Below are 21,712 nucleotides of genomic sequence, written 5' to 3'. Positions count from 1 at the left end.
TGCCTTGCTTCTCCAATACAGCTGGTAATACATTTCTTTACAATAGAGACCCCTAATGCAGAAAGCCTCTGCCTTGCTCTGCCAATGTGCGGGTCCCACCACGGACTTCAATGTTGAGAACCTCTGGGTCACTAAAGCCTCTCTCAGCAAGCCGATGAATGCTCAGCCCATGAATTTCTATCGGAAATGCCATGGCTGGGCCCTCATTCGCGAGGTGACATCCATCGCCCCTGATTTTACTTTACTGTCAGTTTTTATTGGACTTATTAATGAAGCTCTAAAGTGCAGTGTTTAGGAGAGAAAGTGGATGGTCCTAGAGTGATAGTTGTTTTTCTGCGTAAAAGGTTTTTGTTGTTTTCAACATACTCATTTCCAGAGCATTTTAATAGAGGGTTTGTGCTAAAAGTAGATTGGGGCGTGTACCTACTGTACGTATGCAAATAAACACATTTCCCCAAAATTAAATCTGCTGCAATCCACATATTCTGTGTTTAGTAAATGACCCATAATGGTATATGTAAGAACCTGTGCAGGGGCGTAACTAGGTATTTGAAGGCCCCACAGCAAAAGTTTGTACCACCCAACGGTGAAAAATTTATATAACACATATACCTTTGACAAGTAAGATGGGCCCCCTCAGCTCTGGGCCCCATAGCAGCTGCCCCCCTTGCAGCTATATGGTAGTTTTGCCCATGAACCTGCTAGTTGCAGACAGTCACAAAATCTTGGTGATTGAGCCACTACTTTTAAATGAGCAATTTTTCAAAAAGCAAAACCAACATGAAAAAAAACTTGCTTTAAATATAGCGCCTAAGTAAACTAAAAATTCCAGGACATTACATGTATCCCGTAGGAGCCTATTCATCATCCTTAATTGGCCTGTTACACATGTGGGCTCGATGGGGCCGCCTAATATTCAGAAAACTCAGAAAACTGAAAGTTTTTTGAGTTTGCCTGCAGGAACCAATGGTATCTTCAGATGGTGTTGGTTCCCGAACCTCCACTCCTTACTGAATTGCTCTGCTAATTAAATATCCACCACTGCAACTTGCAGCAAATTGGATACTTAAGGGGCCACCTGACCCTGATAATGAATAGGCTCCTTAGTATCTGTATACTGTATGACAATTGGATAAGTGTTTGAGCTTCATAAAAATATCAATCACAATATAAATAACACATAAAACTTCTGAAACTTACGTTTCTTATTCTTCACATACAACCAAAGGACCAGAATCAAGCAGAGAATAAGTGACACTGCTCCAATAATACCAGCTATCACAGGAGGGGTTAACATAGAGGCTTCTGAAACACATGGAAAAATTGTATTTTAGTGTCCATATAATTATTATGTGTATGTAATGAAAAAACAATTATATGATTAAATTAGACTTTATGTAAGTCCAAGTTTAAAACCAGTTATAAAATAAATCCCCCAATTAGTTCTTAGCCATGGAGTAAAGTGATTTTCTTGTAGCAGGAAAGTGTTGGATGGTTATTCAGACCCTCCAACATGACCACCATGTACAAAATGCACTGCTTCTGAATTTCCCATTTATTTTACTACTGGGCTGAAATCCCTAATTGATTACATGGGGTTTTGAACATCAATATATTCAGCTAAGGGTGATGCAATATGAAAATAAACAGGTGGTTATGGAGCAGGGCCTTTTATTGGAGGTGGAATTGATCTTGTTGGAGGGTCCGAAATGCAAACATGCTGAGACTGGGTGTGTGTAACTACTGTATTATTGTGGTTGGACAGTCAGGAGACAGGGCTGGTCCCATCAGATGCTGAAATAATTTTGTAGCAGAGCTCCAGCTTTAATAATACTTTTCTCCTCCTACACTGTGATTTTGGCTGAGATTGAGTAACAAAAATATATAAAAGCTAAGGGGTTGTTCCAGTTTAGGGTGATGCCCACTATGTGCCCTTGCTGCAGTATTGGAACACTAGCAATGGCCCACCAAATCACCCCAATTTGAACCTCATTAGTTAAAAAATTGCTGTTCATAAAGCTGATAAAAATAAATAATAGTGATAATGATTATACAAAATTGCTGGGGTACTCCCAATTGTACCACTTGCATAGCTTCTTTCACCATTCACTTCTTCTGGAGCTCCAGTTATGATGGCATAGCATTTCATTGTCAGTAACATGCACCGTCAGTGATTAACACTGCTGTGGGTTTTTGTCTTCAGTGCATGGCACAAATGAGAATTTCATGCTTTCCCAGATTTACATTTATCTTTTGAAATCATTACTGTTCAGTGTCAATTTGCCATCGTCAAAATGAAAATGGGGACCTGCACAAGTCAAAGTAACAAGCAATAATCTTTTACCTGAGAGTGGTATGGTAAGAATTCGACTCCTTATAGACCTGAACTTTCTACCTCTCAGCTCTTCCTCATATTCACAGAAGAAGACAACATGGTTGACAGGTCCCAGTTCCCACACCAGAGAACCAAAAACACCTGTTATGTTTCTCACATTGTTTTCTTCAGTAGCCTTGAAATAGTAGAAAGTTCTGAGCAGGTTAGCATCTGGTGCTGAACAGTTCAACATCACCTGGAAACCATCATCTTTCTTCTGTACTGGACCATCCAAAGTAAGGTTTGGACCTGGCAATGGGTCTAGACATGAACCATGAGATCCAGACAAGCATAATTAGCTTTTAAAGCATTAAATTATATAAGTAATATCAATTTATAGAAAGCAACGGGTAAAGAAGGATGTATGTATTTATTGTACATCATAAATAAATTGAGTGAAGCAACAAATGACCCAGGTAAATATAGATTACACTTCTATAACATAACTGACCATCTCTTTGTGTCTGTACTGCAGGATATGACATAGAAATAAATAACACTTATGTGGGGTGGGGTACACACTTGAATGACAAATTGTTAGATTGGCCAACCCGCTGACTGATAATGATTTGGCAAGGTTATGTACAAACGATCTTGTGCATACACACTTACCAATTAGCCCCCGATATGTCTGGCCAGAACAACCAGCTGTGATGTCATTATTGCTGGTTCCTATAGCCAGCATATGGGTTGGTTGGTCGGTCATGTGTATACACAAGCAGATGTGATAGATATATCTTTCAGATATATCGCATCTGCTATGCAGCATGGCCGATGCAATACATCTATGAGAGAGATATATTGCTGTACACACTGCAAGATGGACTGAACAATATATTGTTCGTCAGCTGTATGAACAAACTATCGACCTGTGTGTAGCCAGCATTAAGCTGGGTACACACTAGGTTGACCCATTGACCTATCTGACGATTGATAAGTGCGTACACACATACCAATTGTCTGCCTGATTTGCTAGGCTTGACATCACAGCTGCGTGGGCATTTAAATTTTCCCGTCCAGTTGAGCTGACACTCATCGGCAGGTCCTTGAGCATGTGTATGGGCAATCGGCAGATAGCCCGTACACACCAGCAGATGACTGTCATATCTTGCAGATATATCGCCCATTTGCTGTGCTACAGGGCCCATCCAATGTGTATGTAAACTACATTGTTTCTAGACATATCAGGTGTACACACCTGCCAATGTACACTTTATATATATATATATATATATATATATATATATATACATATATATATATATATGTATATATACATATATACTGTATATATCGGCCGTTCAATGGAATGGCCGATATATTTATCAGTATGTACCCAGCTTTAGGAGAACAGAAGATTTATTATACTTGATCTTTCCTCTGCATGCTCTTTGCTAGAAATAACACAATGTAACATTTATCACATTCAGTTAGTTTACAATTATTCAACTAGCATAAGGATACACTGAGTGACAATGTAGCATTTCTAATATTCAGTTAGCTTACAACTACTGACTTCAGCTGGGTACACACTTGATAAAAAATAATTAGTTCAATCGATGAACGATATATCGCGAGTGCATTAGTGGGTGTGTACACCTGATATATCTGTGAATGACAATGTACACATATCAGGTTGGCTCTGCAGCACAGGAAATTCCAATTTATCTTGCAGATACAGTATATCAGTACAATCAAAGGAAGTGTTGATTGTTTGTATTTGATAGGTAGGGTCACCTATCAGTGTTACGGCTCGCTCACACATTAGAGCCACTAGCTCAGTGCGTAGGTACTACACCCTCTTTAACCTTACAGTATATTGGTAAGTCTGGCTGTGTGTATGGGCAACCCTCTGACCCCCTATTTACTGGCCACAGGGACCGCCAACACTGACATCACAACCGGGCAGGCAAATTTAAATGCCTGCCTGCACAGTTGTGATGTCAGGCTAGACATATCGAGCGGACAATTGGTTAGTATGTATAGCTTACCAATCGGCCACTTGGCCGGCACAGTGGTCTGCTGACCGATCCGTCGTTAAAGTGTGTACCCAGCATTAGCATAAGGATACCCTAAGCAACACTGTTAGATATACATCTAACAATACACTGCAATTGAGAACAATTTCCTTTAGAGAAAATAATTAGTTTAAAATATAGATATCTCAATAAATCTCTAGTGTGCCACAGTTTACACCCACTCTAATTCTCTTTACTCTTCAGTAGTGGAGATAATTGTAACCCCTATTCTGTATCACTAGGATAGGAAAACAACCCTCCCTTTTTACTCTTCTCACACACAAACACTCATTCGTCTACTTATAAACAGTACAATTGTTATTTAGACCTCATAGCAAGTAATCAGATCTTAAGCTGTGTACACACTGGTGGATATATCGGCCATTCAATCAAATGGCCAATATATTGGTAGCTTGTTGGCGATTGTGTACCCTCGATACTGTATGTCTGTGAATGAAGTCTCTCACAGACAATGTCGATTCATAGACAAATCACATCTGCTGCGCAGCACAGCAGATGCCCGATTTATCTGCAGATATTTTGGCGAATCTGGCTGTGTGTACGGGCAGTCAGCTGACTACCCGTACACTCGCTATAGGGACCGGCGGTGACTGATTCAAATTTAAATATGCACCCAGTTGTGATGTCAGGGAACACGCATTGAGTGGCTGATCGCTAAGTCTATATAGTTTACCTGATCGGTCGCTGTATCTGTCAAAGCCCTGCTCATTTCTCTATGATGAAGCTCATGTAAATAAGAGGATGACAAGGCTAGCTTTATTGCAAGTGCCATAGAGCATTCTATGCATTGGGCATGCCCAAATCATTCAGAGCAAATATGAGCTCATCCAAAATATCTTCTAAGGGTGCAAATTTGTGAGCAGCAAGTAACAAAAGTACAGAAAAAGTGGGTTTTGCAGCATTGCAACGTTTAACTGCAAATTCCTCCAAATGAGTGGTAATTTCAATACAGGTCAGTAGTGCAGATGGTAACACTGAGCTCCTTTTAAGGCATGTTGTGCAGAAATGTACATGCTTTATACTTCCAAAGTGAAAAAATAGAATTTCTATTAAATTGCTGCATGAACCTGGAGAATTAACACTGCAGGACATCTGAAAACTTGATTGGAAAGAAACAAACTTACCCATCACATATATGTTAACAGGCTGGCTGGTGAGTGACTCCACCAGACGTCCCTGTATTTCCATATAGTATGTACATGTATAATTTCCAATGTCAGCTTGCTGTATATCTGTAGAATGACTGAACGACATTAGTGATGAGCCAGACTTGAGCAGCAGCTGCCCATCCTTATACACATTATGGCGACCTGAAAAAGGCCCTATACACAGCAAGGTGACAGGCTCTGCGGTTACATAGATTTGGTGCGCTGGAGAAAGCTGCAGTACAGGAGCATGAGGTGCATCTGAAAAGATGAAATAATTACTTGTTTAAATAGTAATCATCATTCACAGCCAAGGATTCAAACAATTTGATTAACAAGTAAAATGTAAAGAAAATAATGGAAAAAAAGCAAAAAACAAACAATAAAAACACCAGTTAACATAAAAATCTTATTGGACAAATGCTGTTAAATATTTAAAGCTACATTTGTTTTACACTTTCAAACTAATTATTGGGTTTAAACACATAAGCTAATTAGCATAACTAGTTTGCACTAGTTATTTACCATTTGTTATTGATAGTGACCACAATTAGGGCGTGATTTGTGTTGGCAGCCCATCTGGGAGCTACATTACTAACCCACTCTGGGGCTGATTCTCACTCGCATGGATCTCTCCTTACAGATACAAATGGCAAGTTCCTGTATACAGCACATGCGCAGCACTTAAATTACGCATTTGTGCACATGTCCCTCCCAGTGTCGTGCTGGAGCACAAAGGGCCAACCGAGGGAATGCTGTGATAGGGGCCCATACTTATGGGTGTGGCCAGCCTCCAGAGTGGGTCTGGGCCCGTTTAAGTATATACATACAGTATATATATATATATATATATATATATATATAGTAAATACTGCTAGTGAATGTATGATAATGTTTCCAGATTAATAACAATAGTGCATTGAAAATACACAATAGTCCTGTGCAGTATAATTCAAGTGCACAGTCTGGAACCTGATCCCTAGAGGAAGGGGTGGGCCCTCAGGCAGTGGGACCCACCGGGGGTTTCCCCTGTACCCTGGTGGGCCAGTCCGACCCTGGTCCCTCCTATTCTGAGAGGACGCAACTTGGCCGATCTGTCTTTCCGTAAAATAGGGCATTATGGGGCATTAACTTGGTGGTGACAATGTGATCGCACATAACCACCCTGACTTGTGGAGGTGTCATGTTAGTGTGTATAATAAAGGGAAAGGCGGAAGGAGAGATAGTCGCGCTGGCCGAATAACCATGTAGAAAAAGATGAAATGAGAGAATATATATAGAAATCCGCTGTTCCCTTGTTGTTACACTACTAATGGTTAGTTATTATGGTCGCAGTGGTGCTCACTAGAGTTGGAGTATTAAGGTATCAAAGTAAGGATATAGAAAAAAGAACTCTGTTTGGTGAGCACTCTAAATGATGTAATATGGTCATATTTAATAATGAACTTTTAATACACAAATGTTAAAATATTATTCTGTCATAGCAGGCAAAAAAAAAGTAAGATTAAAAAGTTGCTATTCACACTATTCCTTGTGAATAACTGTATTATGTCGATCGGTAATCATACAACTAACAATTGGCTTAATTGATATACAGAATGCTACCAAGCAATTATTTATAACCCAAATGTTGTTTCACTAAATTTTCAAGTTAAGTAAGAAAACCCTAGATGTAGATTAGGAGGTATTAATTCCCCTTACCTAATTATTGAGGGCGAAATATCAAACAGTTAAATAGTAAATGGATATAATGCTAAATTGCTGGAATCCCTTGACTGCAGTTTGCCCTCATAGTAGATTTATCTTTATGAGAGAAAATAAGGATGGTCAGGGTAAAGAAGCTGCTATTTCTGATTCTACTGCTCCTCACCTGGGCCTAAGCTCATCTATGAGGAGTGAGTGATCATTAAAGAGCAGGTTGCCCTTAGAAACAACAGTATAACGGTGATGTTGCTCAGGTGTTCATTTCTGCTGTTGAAGGTCTTACCAATTAGCGTTGGACCGTTGGACCCTCAATGAGAGAATTACTTATCCTGGGATAATCAGCAGTTAATAGAGGGATAGAAAAAGAGTTCTGGTGTTACAGATAATGAAGCTGAAGAGATACAGGGGGGCATGAGGTTGAAGAGTCACAGTGGTGGTATGAGGCTGGTAGGTCAAAGGGTGCATAAGTTAAGAGAGATGAAGCTGCGCATGAGGCTGGAGAATCACATGGTGCATGGGGCTGGAGAGACACAGGGGGCTTGGGTCTGTAGAGAACATTGAGGGATGGGGCAGTAGAGACACACAGGGGATGAGGCTACATAAATTATATATATACACAATATGACCTAGCCACAGCACCTGTTCTGATTGAGCCATGCTCTCTCTGTGCAATTCAGTCACATTTCTAAATGCAGTGATTTGCTCTGCATACAGTATTGTCGTAATTCACAGATGTCGAAATTTACGCAGTAGAGCAATTACCTCCAGGTTGCACTGCTCATGCATCAAGACACATATTACTGTAGGTGCCTGCAGCTACTATTTACTTGCAGCATAGTTGACAGTCAGGGAGCATGTGGGGGAGCTAAAGGAAACTAACCCTAATGGCAACCCTAACCCTAAACCTAACCCAACCCTAAGCCTAACCCTAAACCTAACCCCAACCCTAAGCCTAACCCTAATGGCAACCCTAACCCTAAGCCTAACCCAACCCTAAGCCTAACCCTAAACCTAACCCCAACCCTAAGCCTAACCCTAATGACAACCCTAACCCTAAGCCTAACCCTATCGACAACTTTAACCCTACACCTCCTGGAATTGTCAACATTATGACAATGGGCCTGATTCTGATGTGGACAGTATTGAGCAGCCGCAGGAAAGCAGCTGTGCAGTACATTACAAATAATATGCTAATGCAGCAGGAGGTGTCTGTAGGGGAATCGGTGTGATTCCCGGCAGTGGCAGCCCGACAGATTAACAGATCCCGGCAGCGACAGCCCGACAGCGCTGGAAATCCTGATCGTCCTCAGGTACAGGGCCGGATTAAAGGGGGGGCGACAGGGGTGATCGTCCCTGGGCCCCCACACCTGAAGGGCCCCCACACCCAGCCATCGGGGTTAAAGTGAACCAGAGGAGACGGAACCAGTTCCGCCTCCTCCGGACACCTAACCCTGGTGCCGCACGGAGACACCAGGTGCCCGCTGAGATTGTAACCAGCGGGCACCCGGCTCCCTCCCCGCAGCGGCAGCCAGAGCCGGAGACTAGAGCTCACTCATGAGCTTCGGCTTCCGGCTCAGGCAGTGAGCTATGGGAGAAACGTCATGCGTCTCTCCCATAGTGCAGAGGAGCAGCGCCAGCCGAGCGGATCAGAAGGCAGCGGGAGCGGGGCTTAAGGTAAGTATGATTTTTTTTTTTTCTCTTTAGCGCAAGCGGCTTTTCCACTGCTGGGGGGGACATTACTCGGGGGGACATTACTACTGGGGGCATTATTAGGGGTGGGGCATTACTACTGGGGGCATTACTCGAGGGGGACATTACTACAGGGGACATTACACGGGGGGGACATTACTACAGGGGACATTACTCGGGGGTGGGGGGGCATTACTACTGGTGCCACTACCACAGGGGGCATTACTACTGGTGCCACTACCACAGGGGACACAACTACAGGGGTATTACTACTGAGGGCATTACTATTGGGCACACACAGGGGGCCAGTAGTGTAACTACTGCCCCCGCAGCCCCCGTGGTGGCTTGGAGGCGCTGGGTAGCTTGGAGGTGACGGGGGCAGTAGTAGTAACTACGGAGTGTGTTACCAGCGGGCGCCCGGCTCCTATTCAAACCCCCGGCGGCAGCCGGAGGACGGAGCTCCCTCCGTCTTCCGGGTCCCACAGGGCACTATGGGAGTGACGTAATGACGTCACTCCCATAGTGCCGAGGAGAGGACGCCGGGGACGGAGCTCAGGAGTGAGCTCCATCTTCCGGGTCCCACAGAGCACTATGGGAGTGACGTAATGACGTCACTCCCATAGTGCTGAGGAGCGGACGCCGGGGTATGGATGGCAGCAGCACTGGAGCGGGGATAAAGGTAAGTGTTTGTGTTTTTTTCTTTTGTGTGTGTGTTTGTTTGTGTGCACGCGGAGGGGGGGAGCAACTACAGGCGGCTAACTACAGGGGGCTAACTACAGGGGGCTAACTACAGGCGGCTAACTACAGGGGGCTAACTACAGGCGGCTAAATACAGGGGGCTAACTACAGGTGGCTAACTACTAGAAGGGGCACTACAGGGGGCTAACTACTAGAAGGGGCACTACAGGGGGCCCTGCATAATGGGCACTACTACAGGGGCACTACTTTAATGGGCACTACTACAGGGGGCCCTGCATAATGGGCACTACTACAGGGGGCATTGCATAAGGGGCACTACTACAGGGGGCATTGCATAATGGGCACTACTACAGGGGACATTGCATAATGGGCACTACTACAGGGGACATTGCAAAAGGGGCACTACTACAGGGGGCATTGCATAAGGGGCACTACTACAGGGGGCATTGCATAAGGGGCACTAGTATAGGGGGAATTGCATTTTGGGGCACAACTACAGGGGGCACTGTATAAGGGGCACTAATTTGATACACAGTTTACAGGTTATAAACTATGTTCCCAATAATCTGGTTCTACATGGACATAAAAACTGTGCAACCTGTCTTGAGCTGAGGTGATGGACTGGCAGGAGCAGAAAGGAGGGTTGGTGAAGTAGATCTGTCAGGGTGGGATGTAATGGGCATTACTGTTTGGCATAATGTGCATTTGGCATTACTGTGTGCACAATGTGCTATTAGGGGCATTACTGTGTGGCATAATGTGTAAGGGGCATTACTGTGTGGCATAATGTGTTGTATGTGGCATAATCTGTTGTATGTGGCATTACAGTGTGGCATAATGTGAAATAGGGGCATTACAGCATGGCATAAATTTGTTATAAGTGCTTTACTGTATGTCATTATGTGTTATATGTGGCATTATTGTGTGGGATGTGTAAGGGGCATTGCTGTGTGGCATAATGTGTTGTAAGGGGCACTCCGGTGTGGCATAATGTGTTGTAAGGGGCATTCCAGTGTGGCACACTGTGTTATAAGTGGCATTACTTAGTGTGTCATAATGTGTAAGGCACGTTGCTGTATCATGTAACCACACACCTTAAACGTAGTCTTTGGGTGTGTTTGATCTTTGGGTGGGGGGGGCGCCTGAAAAAACTTTTTTGGCACGGGGGAGCAAAATTTATAGTTATGCCACTGCAGGGGGCATGACTACTGGGGGCACAACTACAGGGGTATTACTACTGGGGGTATTTATACAGGGGGCATTACTATTGGGAACACTACTATTGGGGGTATAACTACAGGGGGCATTGCATAGGGGGCACTGCATAAGTGGCAACACTCCTGGGGGCACTACTATTGGGTGCACTGCATAAAGGGCATGTAATAGGGGCCCCACATGTTTGTTGCCCAGGGGCCCCCACAGCACTTAATCCGGCCCTGCTCAGGTAAGTAATAACTAACCTAACCCCCCTAACCCTCCATAGGGGTGCCTAACCCTAACCTCCCCCCCAAGTGCCTAACCCTAATCCCCCCTGTAAGTGCCTAACCCTAACCCCCCTTCCCTGCTGCCTAAACCTAAGTCCCCCCCGGGGGTGCCCAACCCTAAGCCTCCCTCCCCCTAGCCTAACCCTAACCTCCTGGGGGGGTGCCTTTCCCTAAGTCCCCCCCGGGTGCGCTAAACCTAACCCTCCCCCCCACGGTTGTCCACTCGCGGCGCCCGGGAACCCTTCAATCGGGATGCCGGGTGCCTGTCTCCCGGCATCGGGAAAATGACAGGCATCTAGATATAGACGCCTGTCATTTAACCCACGCCGGGATAAAGCAGTCGGGAAGCCGACTGTCGGGATCACGTCAGCCGGTTTCCCAATTGCGTCCCGTCTGTAGAAAATAGATGCCTCCTGCATGCATCTGCAATCCTTAAGCTGCGTCCGAAGATGCAGCATCGGATCACTGGCTGAGATGGTTGCTACCCTCAGCCAGTCTGTGTAAGTCGAAGCTTACACAGATTAGTGGTCAGCCGGGTCCAGGAAGTCTGCGGCTGACGAAATAGACCCTGGGCTCAGCTACAAAACAGATTCTGAACCAGACATATTTTATGTCTCACAGTACTTATGTCTCCATTCGCGAAATGGGAAGTTTTAGGTGTCAAATGGGTCGCTTCTTTGCGGAAATGTGAGAAAGGACTTGGGAGTGCTGTTCTGTGGGTGTGTAGATACTGTTTCATTTTATTATGTGCATATAATGAAGAGGCATCTGCCATTTTAGACTGATCCCTCTAATTATGATAGTTGCAAGAGCAGAAGGAGGGAAAAAAAGTGGATGGTGCGACTATACGCATGAAGATTTGGTGCAATGTATACAACTCACGCCTAGCACTGGTTGACATTTGTACTCTACTTTTCCTATAAGAACTATCAAAACATTTTAAAATTGGGTTGACGCTAAAACTTTACCAGTCAATGTAATCTTCAAGGTGTTGCTCCTCGATGATACAATCTTTCTGCCTGACACACTGGCCTTGAATTGACAAATATAAACACCAATAGATGATCTGTCCAGGTTGGATACATCATATGAAGCACTGGATAGAGAACCGTGTCTGTCAGATGTCATCTTCTCATCCCCCAGGTAAATGTGGATTTCAGTAACTGTGAAATATGACGGTATAGATGGTACAGAACAAAGGAGCTGTAGTCGGTCACCCATCAGAAACACAGAATTACCACTCTGGTCTTCAAGAACAGGAGCAGGAGGTATGTCTGAAAGACAAATGACAGTGTACATGAAGTGAGTCGGAAATACCATGAAGTATACTTCATCACTTATACTGAATATCACTTTCACTTGCAGATCAGGTGAATGCATTAGGGGGCATCAATTGATAGATTATTTGTATTACTGAGCTAAAGGAAAGGAAATTATGAGAATCATTAATGCTTTTGTCTTTGACCACCTTCTACCTGGTCAGCAGAACTGGTGAAACCCCCGCTGATCTCAGATGCATCCCCAAATTTAGAAATAAAATCCCTAATTTTCTGCTGTGTAATATGCATATACAGTATTATCTTGTATTTAGTGATACATACATTTGCTAAAAACATATTTCAATTAGGAAAAGCTTTTGTCATTTTTGTTGAGCATGACATTGGCTGATTTGCCCTTCTCTTTGTATACCTTTGCTCCTGGTGCTGCTTGAAATAAGACTAGTGTTCTGTTTGCATGCAACCTATTTCTCACGTAAAAACTGTGCCTAGTATAGGACCTGATTCTGAGACGGATGCAATGCTGATATTTTCGAGTGATTGTTTGCTATTGCACATGCATGAACGCAGCACTGCACACACACAGAGATTGCAATGCGATTACATAAATTAGCCATTACATGCTCCTGCGCAGCATGAGACCTCTCTGCATGTCAGGAGAGCTGCAGTGTTTGCGGCTGGTCAGACGTGCCTTACATGTTGCATGACTGCCTGCTGTGCATTGATGGTACAGATGTTTATGCTGTTGCACGTCGTTGGACAGATATCAGAAGGCAGCAGTGTGCGTCCCTATGCTCAGCTATGCTTTGGAAGACATATTTAAGTAACTGTGATTGCATTACTGTCCATCTCTGAATCAGGTCCTGGCCTGTCCCTCTTATTACAGCATTACTACAGTTAATGTTGTTTAATTACTTTTGTTTTCGTATCTTATTTTTGAAGCAGCTCTGTCATTCATGTGCATTAGTTTTATAAGTACAGTAGTGGGAAAATACATGTGCAAAGACATTGCAAGTACGCTAAAGGATGACCACCAAAATGTTTTTATGAAAACTAATCAGTATCAATCAATGCTTTGATACAAATGTTTGTGATTGTGTTGCCATATTTACCTTTTCTGACATGTAGTACAATTTTATGATCAAAGGGCCTATTTATGAAATTTTGTGGCCAAGCCCCCAAAAAGTAACAATGATGTGTTGCTGCATATTGATGGAATGAACTTCAGGCTATTTATTATTAGCAGGGTCATGGGATCTGAAAAGAGCATGTCCTGATGTAAGCTAAAAAGTAAAGTGATGGATTACGCCAGTGGTTCTCAAAATGTTTTGAACCACGGCGCCCTAGTGCATCAGAATTGTTTTCATGGCACCCCTAAGCCAAAAGTTTGTTATTGAGAAATTCAGAAATAAATGTAGTGAAGTAGTAAAGTGAAGTAAATTGTGCTGACCTGTCATCCTTAGGCTCAGTTATGTGGTGGTGGACAGGTCTGCACTTTTGTTTGTCCACATATTTACATTACATTGACCATAAATAATTTGATTTGGTGCTGGACCACCAACCTGAGGCACCCCTGCAAGTGTCCCGAGGCACCCCAGGGTGCCGCTGCGCACAGTTTGGGAACCACTGGATTACGCTATCACTTTACTTCAGTGTCTGGAAGCTATGGGGACTGATTATGAAAATGTTAAGAGGGCGACCAAAGCAGATATCTCTGATAATTGCTGCAGGACACCCTTGATAAATGGCCCCTAAGTATGTCCTTGCTCAATTACTCTGCACATGTTAAAATAAAGTTTAGATCCCTTGTAAAATACTTACCCACCACACTGATGGTAACAGACAAACTCCTTTCAGAATAAATACGTCTATCAGAGTGGTTAAACCAGTACCGACATGAATAACTTCCAGTTGTCTCTGGTGAGGAGCTGGTAATTGCAAATGTAGACATTCTCCCCAGTGTCTCTGATTTATGGATTTCCTGGTCCTCTTTGAAGTATTGGATGCTGATAACTGCAGGTCCATCAGGAGGAGAACATGTGATGTTGATAGACTCCCCACTTATATACACAGGTAGCACAGGGTTCAGAATGATAGATGGTGCCTGGGGGATTTCTGTAATGCAGACAAGTGTTACTGAAGATAAATGTAATAAAATGATGTTCCTTAAGGGAGATTTTAGTAGCCACAGGCCAGGGATATAAATATATGCAAACCACAGGAGCCCCTAACCTCCCAAGCCATCTCCCAACTCTGCTAAATACAAGCACTCCCACTCACTAAGGTGTACCCCTATATATTACAGTATGGCAAAGTTTAATAGTTTTGAGAGGTTCTAAGTTATTTTAACAGCTATATTCATTCCATGTAAGGCCTGTAGTAAATGTTACAGTAAGATATTACATTTTATATAAATATGTTTAATGGTGCAAAAGCATCAGCCAGTAGTGTATATTTATTTGTGCAAGTGCACCTATTTGTCTACCATTTGTAAATTAATTTCTATTTTATGCTGCTCCCCTGAAGACTCTTTGTGAGATTGTGAGCCAATGTTAGAGTGCACATGTCACAAAAATAAAAATGTCATAAAATTTCTGGATGCTGACCTCTTACTCTTTTTCTTTAATTCTTGATGAGCCTAAATATGTAATACCCCGCTATGTGAGGTATTATGTCTGACACTGTACATCGCGCAACATCACATGTGGATGCCATTACACAGACAGACCACAATTCCCAGCAGCCTCTGCAGCTGCTTAGGAGGTCAGGAGCAGGTCACATGACCAGTGTCAGGTGCTCAGACATGTAGCAGTTGGTCAGGGTGGAGCTGAGGTAACCTTGAGAGCAGAGCTATGCTGTGTGGAGGCACTGAGGATGGTGTTTTCATGGTGAAGTACCTGAAGTGAAGGATCTGTGCCTCCTAGTGCTCCTGTCAGAGAATGGTCACAGTTTGACTTTGAACCCAGTTAAGAGGAGAAACATTTACCTCAAAATGAGAAGAGAGGTGCAGCTCAGGTGACAGTCTCCCAGCACCCAGGGACAGACTGAGCACTACTCAGGGATGTGCTGACCAGGCCCGTAACTAGGTTAGTGCGGCCTGTGCCATGGCACAGGGCACCTCAGGACAATGGGAGCTGTTCTGGGCTGTCAATTTTCTGTTTATAATCATTCTCACTTGTAGCTTCCTCTTATTTCATCCCCAGCATCTCCTGGCCTCCCCTATCTCTTCCCTGGCCCTTCCCAATGAGGCCATGGCCCTTTTTTGGGTGCGTTATGTCCCTATTTGAAAAATGGGGGGGGCGCCAATGCTTATTCTGGCACAGGACACCAAAAAGTATAGTTACGGCTCTGGTGCTGACTCCTATCTCAGCATAGACTGCAGAGAAGGGAGTTAGATAAAACCTCCTCCTATATGTACATCGGTTATCAGTATTGTCCATGGCCAGGAATACCCAGTGCTGCACAGATTCATTGGTCCCCTCAATGTGAATTATTATAACAAAGGAGCACAGGGAAGCAGCCAGTTAAACATTCCTCATCTCCTGATATATAGATATATACAGCATTATCTACAGTGGAGATATCTAGCACTGCATAGACAACATAGTGCCGCCGGGCTCCAATGCTGCTACATTACAGTGTCAGCGGCTGTGACGGGGGGGGGGGGGTGACGTGGGGACCAAATTATAACTTGCTTTTGGGCATCTGGGTTGAACTTGCGCCACTGGTGTAGTCAACACTAAGATTCATAAGTGGACTGAGGGCCTGATTCACTACCGATTGCAGCTGCGATCACGCACACAATCATCCGATTGTTGCCTTCTGCGCATGCATTGCGGTGCAGGTGCGCAATCGCAGTGACTACGCAGACTCATTGCAGAGTGATTGACAAGAAGTGCCATTTGTGGGAGGTAACGGGGGGGTGGCCGGCGAAACATAGGCGTGCCAGTATGTTTGAACGCCATTACGGAGGCCATTTTCCTGGCATTTTGCGCGTGCACTGTAGGGAATTCACCAGGAAAATGGCTGCCATGCACAAACGCAGTTGACTCTGGCACAGACTTGTGCCTAGAGTCTATTGCTGTGCTCAGTGCACTGCCAGCCACAAGGTAGAGAAGAGGGTGCCCTAGACGGTGACTGCACAGTGGCCCCCTCCTCTGTTAATATGCCCTGGTTCGGAGCCTGTGGCAGAAATTCGACCATCGCACCCAGAGGCAGGATCATCTGTTTAAGTCACCTCCCACACCCAAGTCAATCATTCATGACCTCCTGTCCCCCCCAGTCCTCCCTGTAAAAGACTCACCTCTGGTCTTGTTCATGGAACTTTCGTTTGAGGTGAGCGGGTATGTAGTGTGGGCGGGTATGCAGTGTGGGCAGGTATGTAGTGTGCAAATGGCTGATAAGTTAAGATGCCAGTATCCCTATCCTCTCAGGCCCCCACCCACACCCCACACAGCCTGCTTGCCATATAGTGTTCTGCAACAGCATGATTGCCCTGTGGTAACCCTCCAGTGTCCACTGGCAGCAAAGACTCATGCGACCCAGCTCTGCACCTCACTTGGAATATAAAGGACAAGATAGTTGGTAATAAGGCAGAGCTCTCAATACATTATATACAGATGGCAGAGGGGAGCTGCTGCTCATGTCCAGCAGCAGCTCAAGGCTCACATTGTTTGGCGGCCAGTCTCTGAGTCCTCCTCAACTCAGCCCCTGGTATGACTAAGTTTGAATGCATCTGTGTGTGTGTATATATATGTATATATATATAAGTCCAAATCGGTCCGGCACTACTCCAAACATGTGAACAGTTGCCTCCGTGCCATCTGTCAAAATATAGATATATCCAGTAAACAGCGGCACTGATAGTCTTAATCAATCAATAACTGTTTTAATAAACCAACGTTTCAGGGCTTCTATGTCATTTTGTCAAGGTATTAAAAGGATACCTTGACAAAAGGGCACAGAAGCCCTGAAACGTTGGTTTATTAAAACAGTTATTGATTGATTAAGACCTTCAGTGCCACTGATTACCGGATATATATATATATATATTTATATATATATATATATATATATATATGAAAAAGAAAAACAAGGGTGCCTCTTAGTGCAGTAATCACAAAATCCCCCTCTGTCAAATATAATAAAAATAATAAATAAGTGATATGACCTCGTATGTTGTTCACACAAGATAATAAAATATTTGCGTTTATCTAACAGTCATATCAACCTGGTTTTCATGCTCCACAAACATGGATGGTGCCGCACACAAATCTCCTACACGTTACTTCCTGATGCACTCTTAGCGTCACTTTGACTTAATCAAGGGCATTAGACACAACTTGGATTTTTTATGGAATCTTAATTACTGTACAAGGAAAGTTGCCACTTGATATAAGCCTTGTAGGCACAGATGAAATATATTGGACACAGAATTGTTTAGAATATATTATAAGGACACTTTATAGTGCCACTGATCATTTGTTTTGTGTGGATGTGTATATATATATATATATATATATATATATATATATACATATATATATTCACACACACAGTATTTATCTATCTATCTATCTATCTATCTATCTATCTATCTATCTATCTATCTATCTATCTATCTATCTAGTGAGTGCAAGATTTGGCACTCAATCCATGCATCCACAGTGTGCCCAGGTGCCCCCAGCTATGTATAGTGGTATATCCAAAGATTTTCTGTGGCACTCTCGGGACTTGTAATCATCTAAAACAGTGGGTGGATACCACCAGAACTCTCGTCAATGTTTCAGTTTTATTTTTCAAAACTTTATATACTTTATTTACTCATATAGTTCTGGACTGAAACTCAGAAAGGTTGATACAATATATTTTCCAGGATGCCTACCTTAAATATATGCTAGATCACTCCAAAGATGGTGACACTCAAGGACTTGGTAAATTCAGTACAATTAAGACCCAATTAAAGATTCCAATGTTTAAGTTTATTGATTAATCCTGTGTCTGACATATCACTGATGAACGTTTAATCAATTTATTATTTACTAGCTGAAGTACCCTCGTTTAAATCTTCAAGTTATTAAGTTTTATTATGTGATGTCATTCAAATCCATCCAGTGGAAGGCTCCTTAGGTCAAAGTTTTGTCCAGCGCACTCTGCCATTAGGTCCGACCAAGAGCCCAACCATGCCATTAGGCATCTCAGACCAATTGCCACACCTCTGTGAAGTGTACATCTAAATCCATCCAGAATAGGCTCCCTGGGTCAAAACCCACCAGGTTCTAGTTTGTTTAAGGAGACTTTGTTTCAATTGCAGGAGTTCTGCCTGCCACCCAAAGGATTGCTCCATGTTATCATTGATATTGTCAGGGAAAATAGTACCCAACTCATTGCTCGACCATTCCCTTCTACTTGTAAACTCAGCTGTTAAACTGAAACTAGTCATAATGACTCTAACACTAGTGAGGTCACCACTATATACCACAATTCAAATTATGATCATGCTGGATATGCAGGATCTGAGATTAGCTCTCAGTAAAATGTTGGCTTCATAGAACAGGAGAATATCCGCACAGATCTTAAATAAATATCATCATTCCCCTCTACTCCAATGTAGCTGTATTACTAGCTTTAAACATAAGGGGGAGGTGCACCCAGGAATAAAATAAGTACAATGAATTTGAAAAAGAGACAAATTATTCCTATTAAGGGGCACTCACGGACTTATGTAAATTATTTATTTAACCTAGTGACCCTCACTAATTACTAAAACATAACCTTTAATGATTCCCTAAAAAAATGTCTATATATACTGTATGTGTAAGCAAAATCATTTTTATTCAATTTTCATTATAGAATAAAAAACAAGTGTGTAGGTAATTTAAAACTCAGTGTTCACCACATATGTATTTTGATTATATATCTCAATTTTCTATGATCATAATAAATCATATGTTATTAATTGTGAATGTATCATCTCTATTGTGATTAAAATTACAAATAAGGCTGCATGCATCCAATGTTATCAGATAGCCGGTGTTGGTTAAACCACATAAATTGGGTAAAATAATTTGGGATATCTAGGTTGATATAATTGAGCCACTTAGTAATATCTAACATACAATATAAATCCTAGTCCCTGGTATTATAACGTTCAACAGGGCTTAATCATAGGATCAACCTGACAATGTTAGTGTATTCCTCTCACAGTTAGCACTCCTCAGCCTCGTATATCATGTAGTTAGGCTATTGATACATTGTATTACTGCAGAAATGATACATTTAATTGAGATACTTTATTGTTGTAACATTGTACAGCACTGTGACTCATTGATTGTCCGGAGCTTATTTACAGAAACGCAGCCATGTTATTACACATCACACACGGATATTCCTTTTCTCCTGTTAAGTGATGTGTACTAATTATACCAAAAATCACCCCCGTCTGTTGCCAGACATCTCAAGGGTACAGTGCTGCGTCCCGCTCCTTACTATTAGACATTATCAGAGCTCTTCATTTTAACATTAACAACATATACTGTATAAAGATAGGTGAAAACACTATTAAAAATTACATAACAGGTGGAAGACAGTGGCTTTAATGAATGACCCATACTCAACACACAGGTAGGAAGTATTATACTCCCTAAACACCTGATACTCTTTGGTTTTATTTGCACCAAATGTGGATAGGAGGCTGGAAGTATAAATTAGTTATCTGGTCACATCATCCTCATTTCTTGATAAAGGCTCCAGGGTGAGCCGAAATGCGTGTCGACAACCAGGATTCTGTGACCCTATTTATCCTTTCAGCGTTGGACGTATGTCGGTTGAAACTTTAATTGTTTCTGGAGCTACATATTTTTTCCCTCAATGCTGAAAGACTGGCAACTTTTTTATGTATATGTTTTTTATTACCTTTCATGATTTTTGTTGTTGTTTTTTTAATTGGCATGAGACATTTCAGTGCCATTTATGGAGAAAAGGATTGATGTGTTTTATCTCATTGTTCGACTGGGACTTGTGTTTTGATTAAATAAACAACTTTTTGGATTACTTCTCCCTGGCATTGAGAGATACATTATCCAATGTGAATTACACAGTGAACTGAAGGGAAACAACTCTATTGTTCCAAAAAACAAAAAAAAAAGAAACCTTGATGTGCAAAGTCTGATCTCTTTTAGGCCCGTAATCAATTTGGAGTGAAAAGCCAAGATCGGCGAAAAAGTTTCGCCGATGACGTCATTTCGCCAGGTGGAAAGGTATTGCCGTATTCAATTTGTAAGACTTTCCGCCTAGGCGGAAAGTCAATGCAATGTAATAGGTGAAAAAGTTTTGCCTATGAATAGCAGGCAGAAAAAAGTGTAGAATTGGGATTTTGGGGTGCAACGTTGCAGGAACTCCCTGTGCAGCCTTCAGACAGTCCCCCAAAGGTAAACTGCATCAAAAAATTTAAAAAAACACTTAAGAACATCCTAAAAAATCACTTCCATTTTGGGGGTGAAAATTTTTTTTGGGGGGGGACAAAGAACTAGCGAACTACACTCTAGGGGGGTCCCCAAGTATGCCCCATGTGTTTTTTTTTTCATTGCAGGTGCTTGCGGAAGGTGGAATTTTCACAATTTTTTAAACTTACCTTTTGCAACTTTAAAATATGCTGACCCCCATTTTCAAGTACCCCAAATTTGCTGGGATAAGTAATTTTCTGCAAAAAACCACCTGAATACTATTTTTCACCACTTGTACAAAAACGCAATTTAGCAGCTATTGAGCCCGTTTAAAAACACCAAATACCTTCAGCAAGCCAAATCGGGGGTAACCATAGCTAACCCCCATGTCAGAGCATGTTTTGGGGGGTGTCAGGCTGATTTCCCCAAATCTGACAGGACTTTCTGCTTGTTTAAGTTTCGACGGGTCCCGTTTTTGCATATTTTCAAATTGAATACGGGGATACGTGGGCACGCGCGCAATACTTTTCCGCCTGCAAAACAGGCGAAGTAGGCACAAAGTCTGGGAGGCGGAAAAGTATTGCAGGTCCACTCAAATTGAATACGGCTCTTAGAGTGAGTTGGGGTATGCCACTATTACATCAAAAGATACCTTTATAAGTTCTTACCTTCATTCTGATAAGTGAGTCACGGTACGCAGACTGCACAACTGACCTGTTCAATAATACACTGGGTGAATCTGGAGTCTAAAGATACCTTTTGAGGAATCACTAGTCACCTCCCCTTGCTATACCATAAACAACGAGGAGAGGATATACGTTTGAACTCCCAGAACACACCATAAGAGACTATAGACT

At 42.6% G+C, this 21,712-nt stretch overlaps 1 protein-coding gene across 1 annotated transcript in view; it reads right to left on the bottom strand.

Moving 5' to 3' along the window:
• Positions 1-1,162: 1,162 nt before the first annotated feature.
• The window catches only part of LOC148526548 (immunoglobulin superfamily member 1-like), a 46,460-nt gene continuing 25,910 nt past the window's right edge, over positions 1,163-21,712 (bottom strand). Inside the window, exons 8-12 of the mRNA XM_088470171.1 lie at positions 14,233-14,526; positions 12,103-12,408; positions 5,538-5,819; positions 2,345-2,635; positions 1,163-1,305 (exon numbers count right to left, since the gene is read on the bottom strand). Of these exons, the coding sequence (XP_088326297.1) occupies positions 1,163-1,305; positions 2,345-2,635; positions 5,538-5,819; positions 12,103-12,408; positions 14,233-14,526 (1,316 nt within the window). The remainder of the gene's footprint in view (positions 1,306-2,344; positions 2,636-5,537; positions 5,820-12,102; positions 12,409-14,232; positions 14,527-21,712) is intronic.

This window comes from Taudactylus pleione, unplaced genomic scaffold (genome assembly GCF_031769625.1).
Source record: "Taudactylus pleione unplaced genomic scaffold, aTauple2 ptg000095l, whole genome shotgun sequence".
Classification (NCBI taxonomy): domain Eukaryota; kingdom Metazoa; phylum Chordata; class Amphibia; order Anura; family Myobatrachidae; genus Taudactylus; species Taudactylus pleione.
The sequence above is the reverse complement of the archived record's forward strand: the minus strand, read 5'-3'. Positions and strand labels throughout refer to the sequence as shown.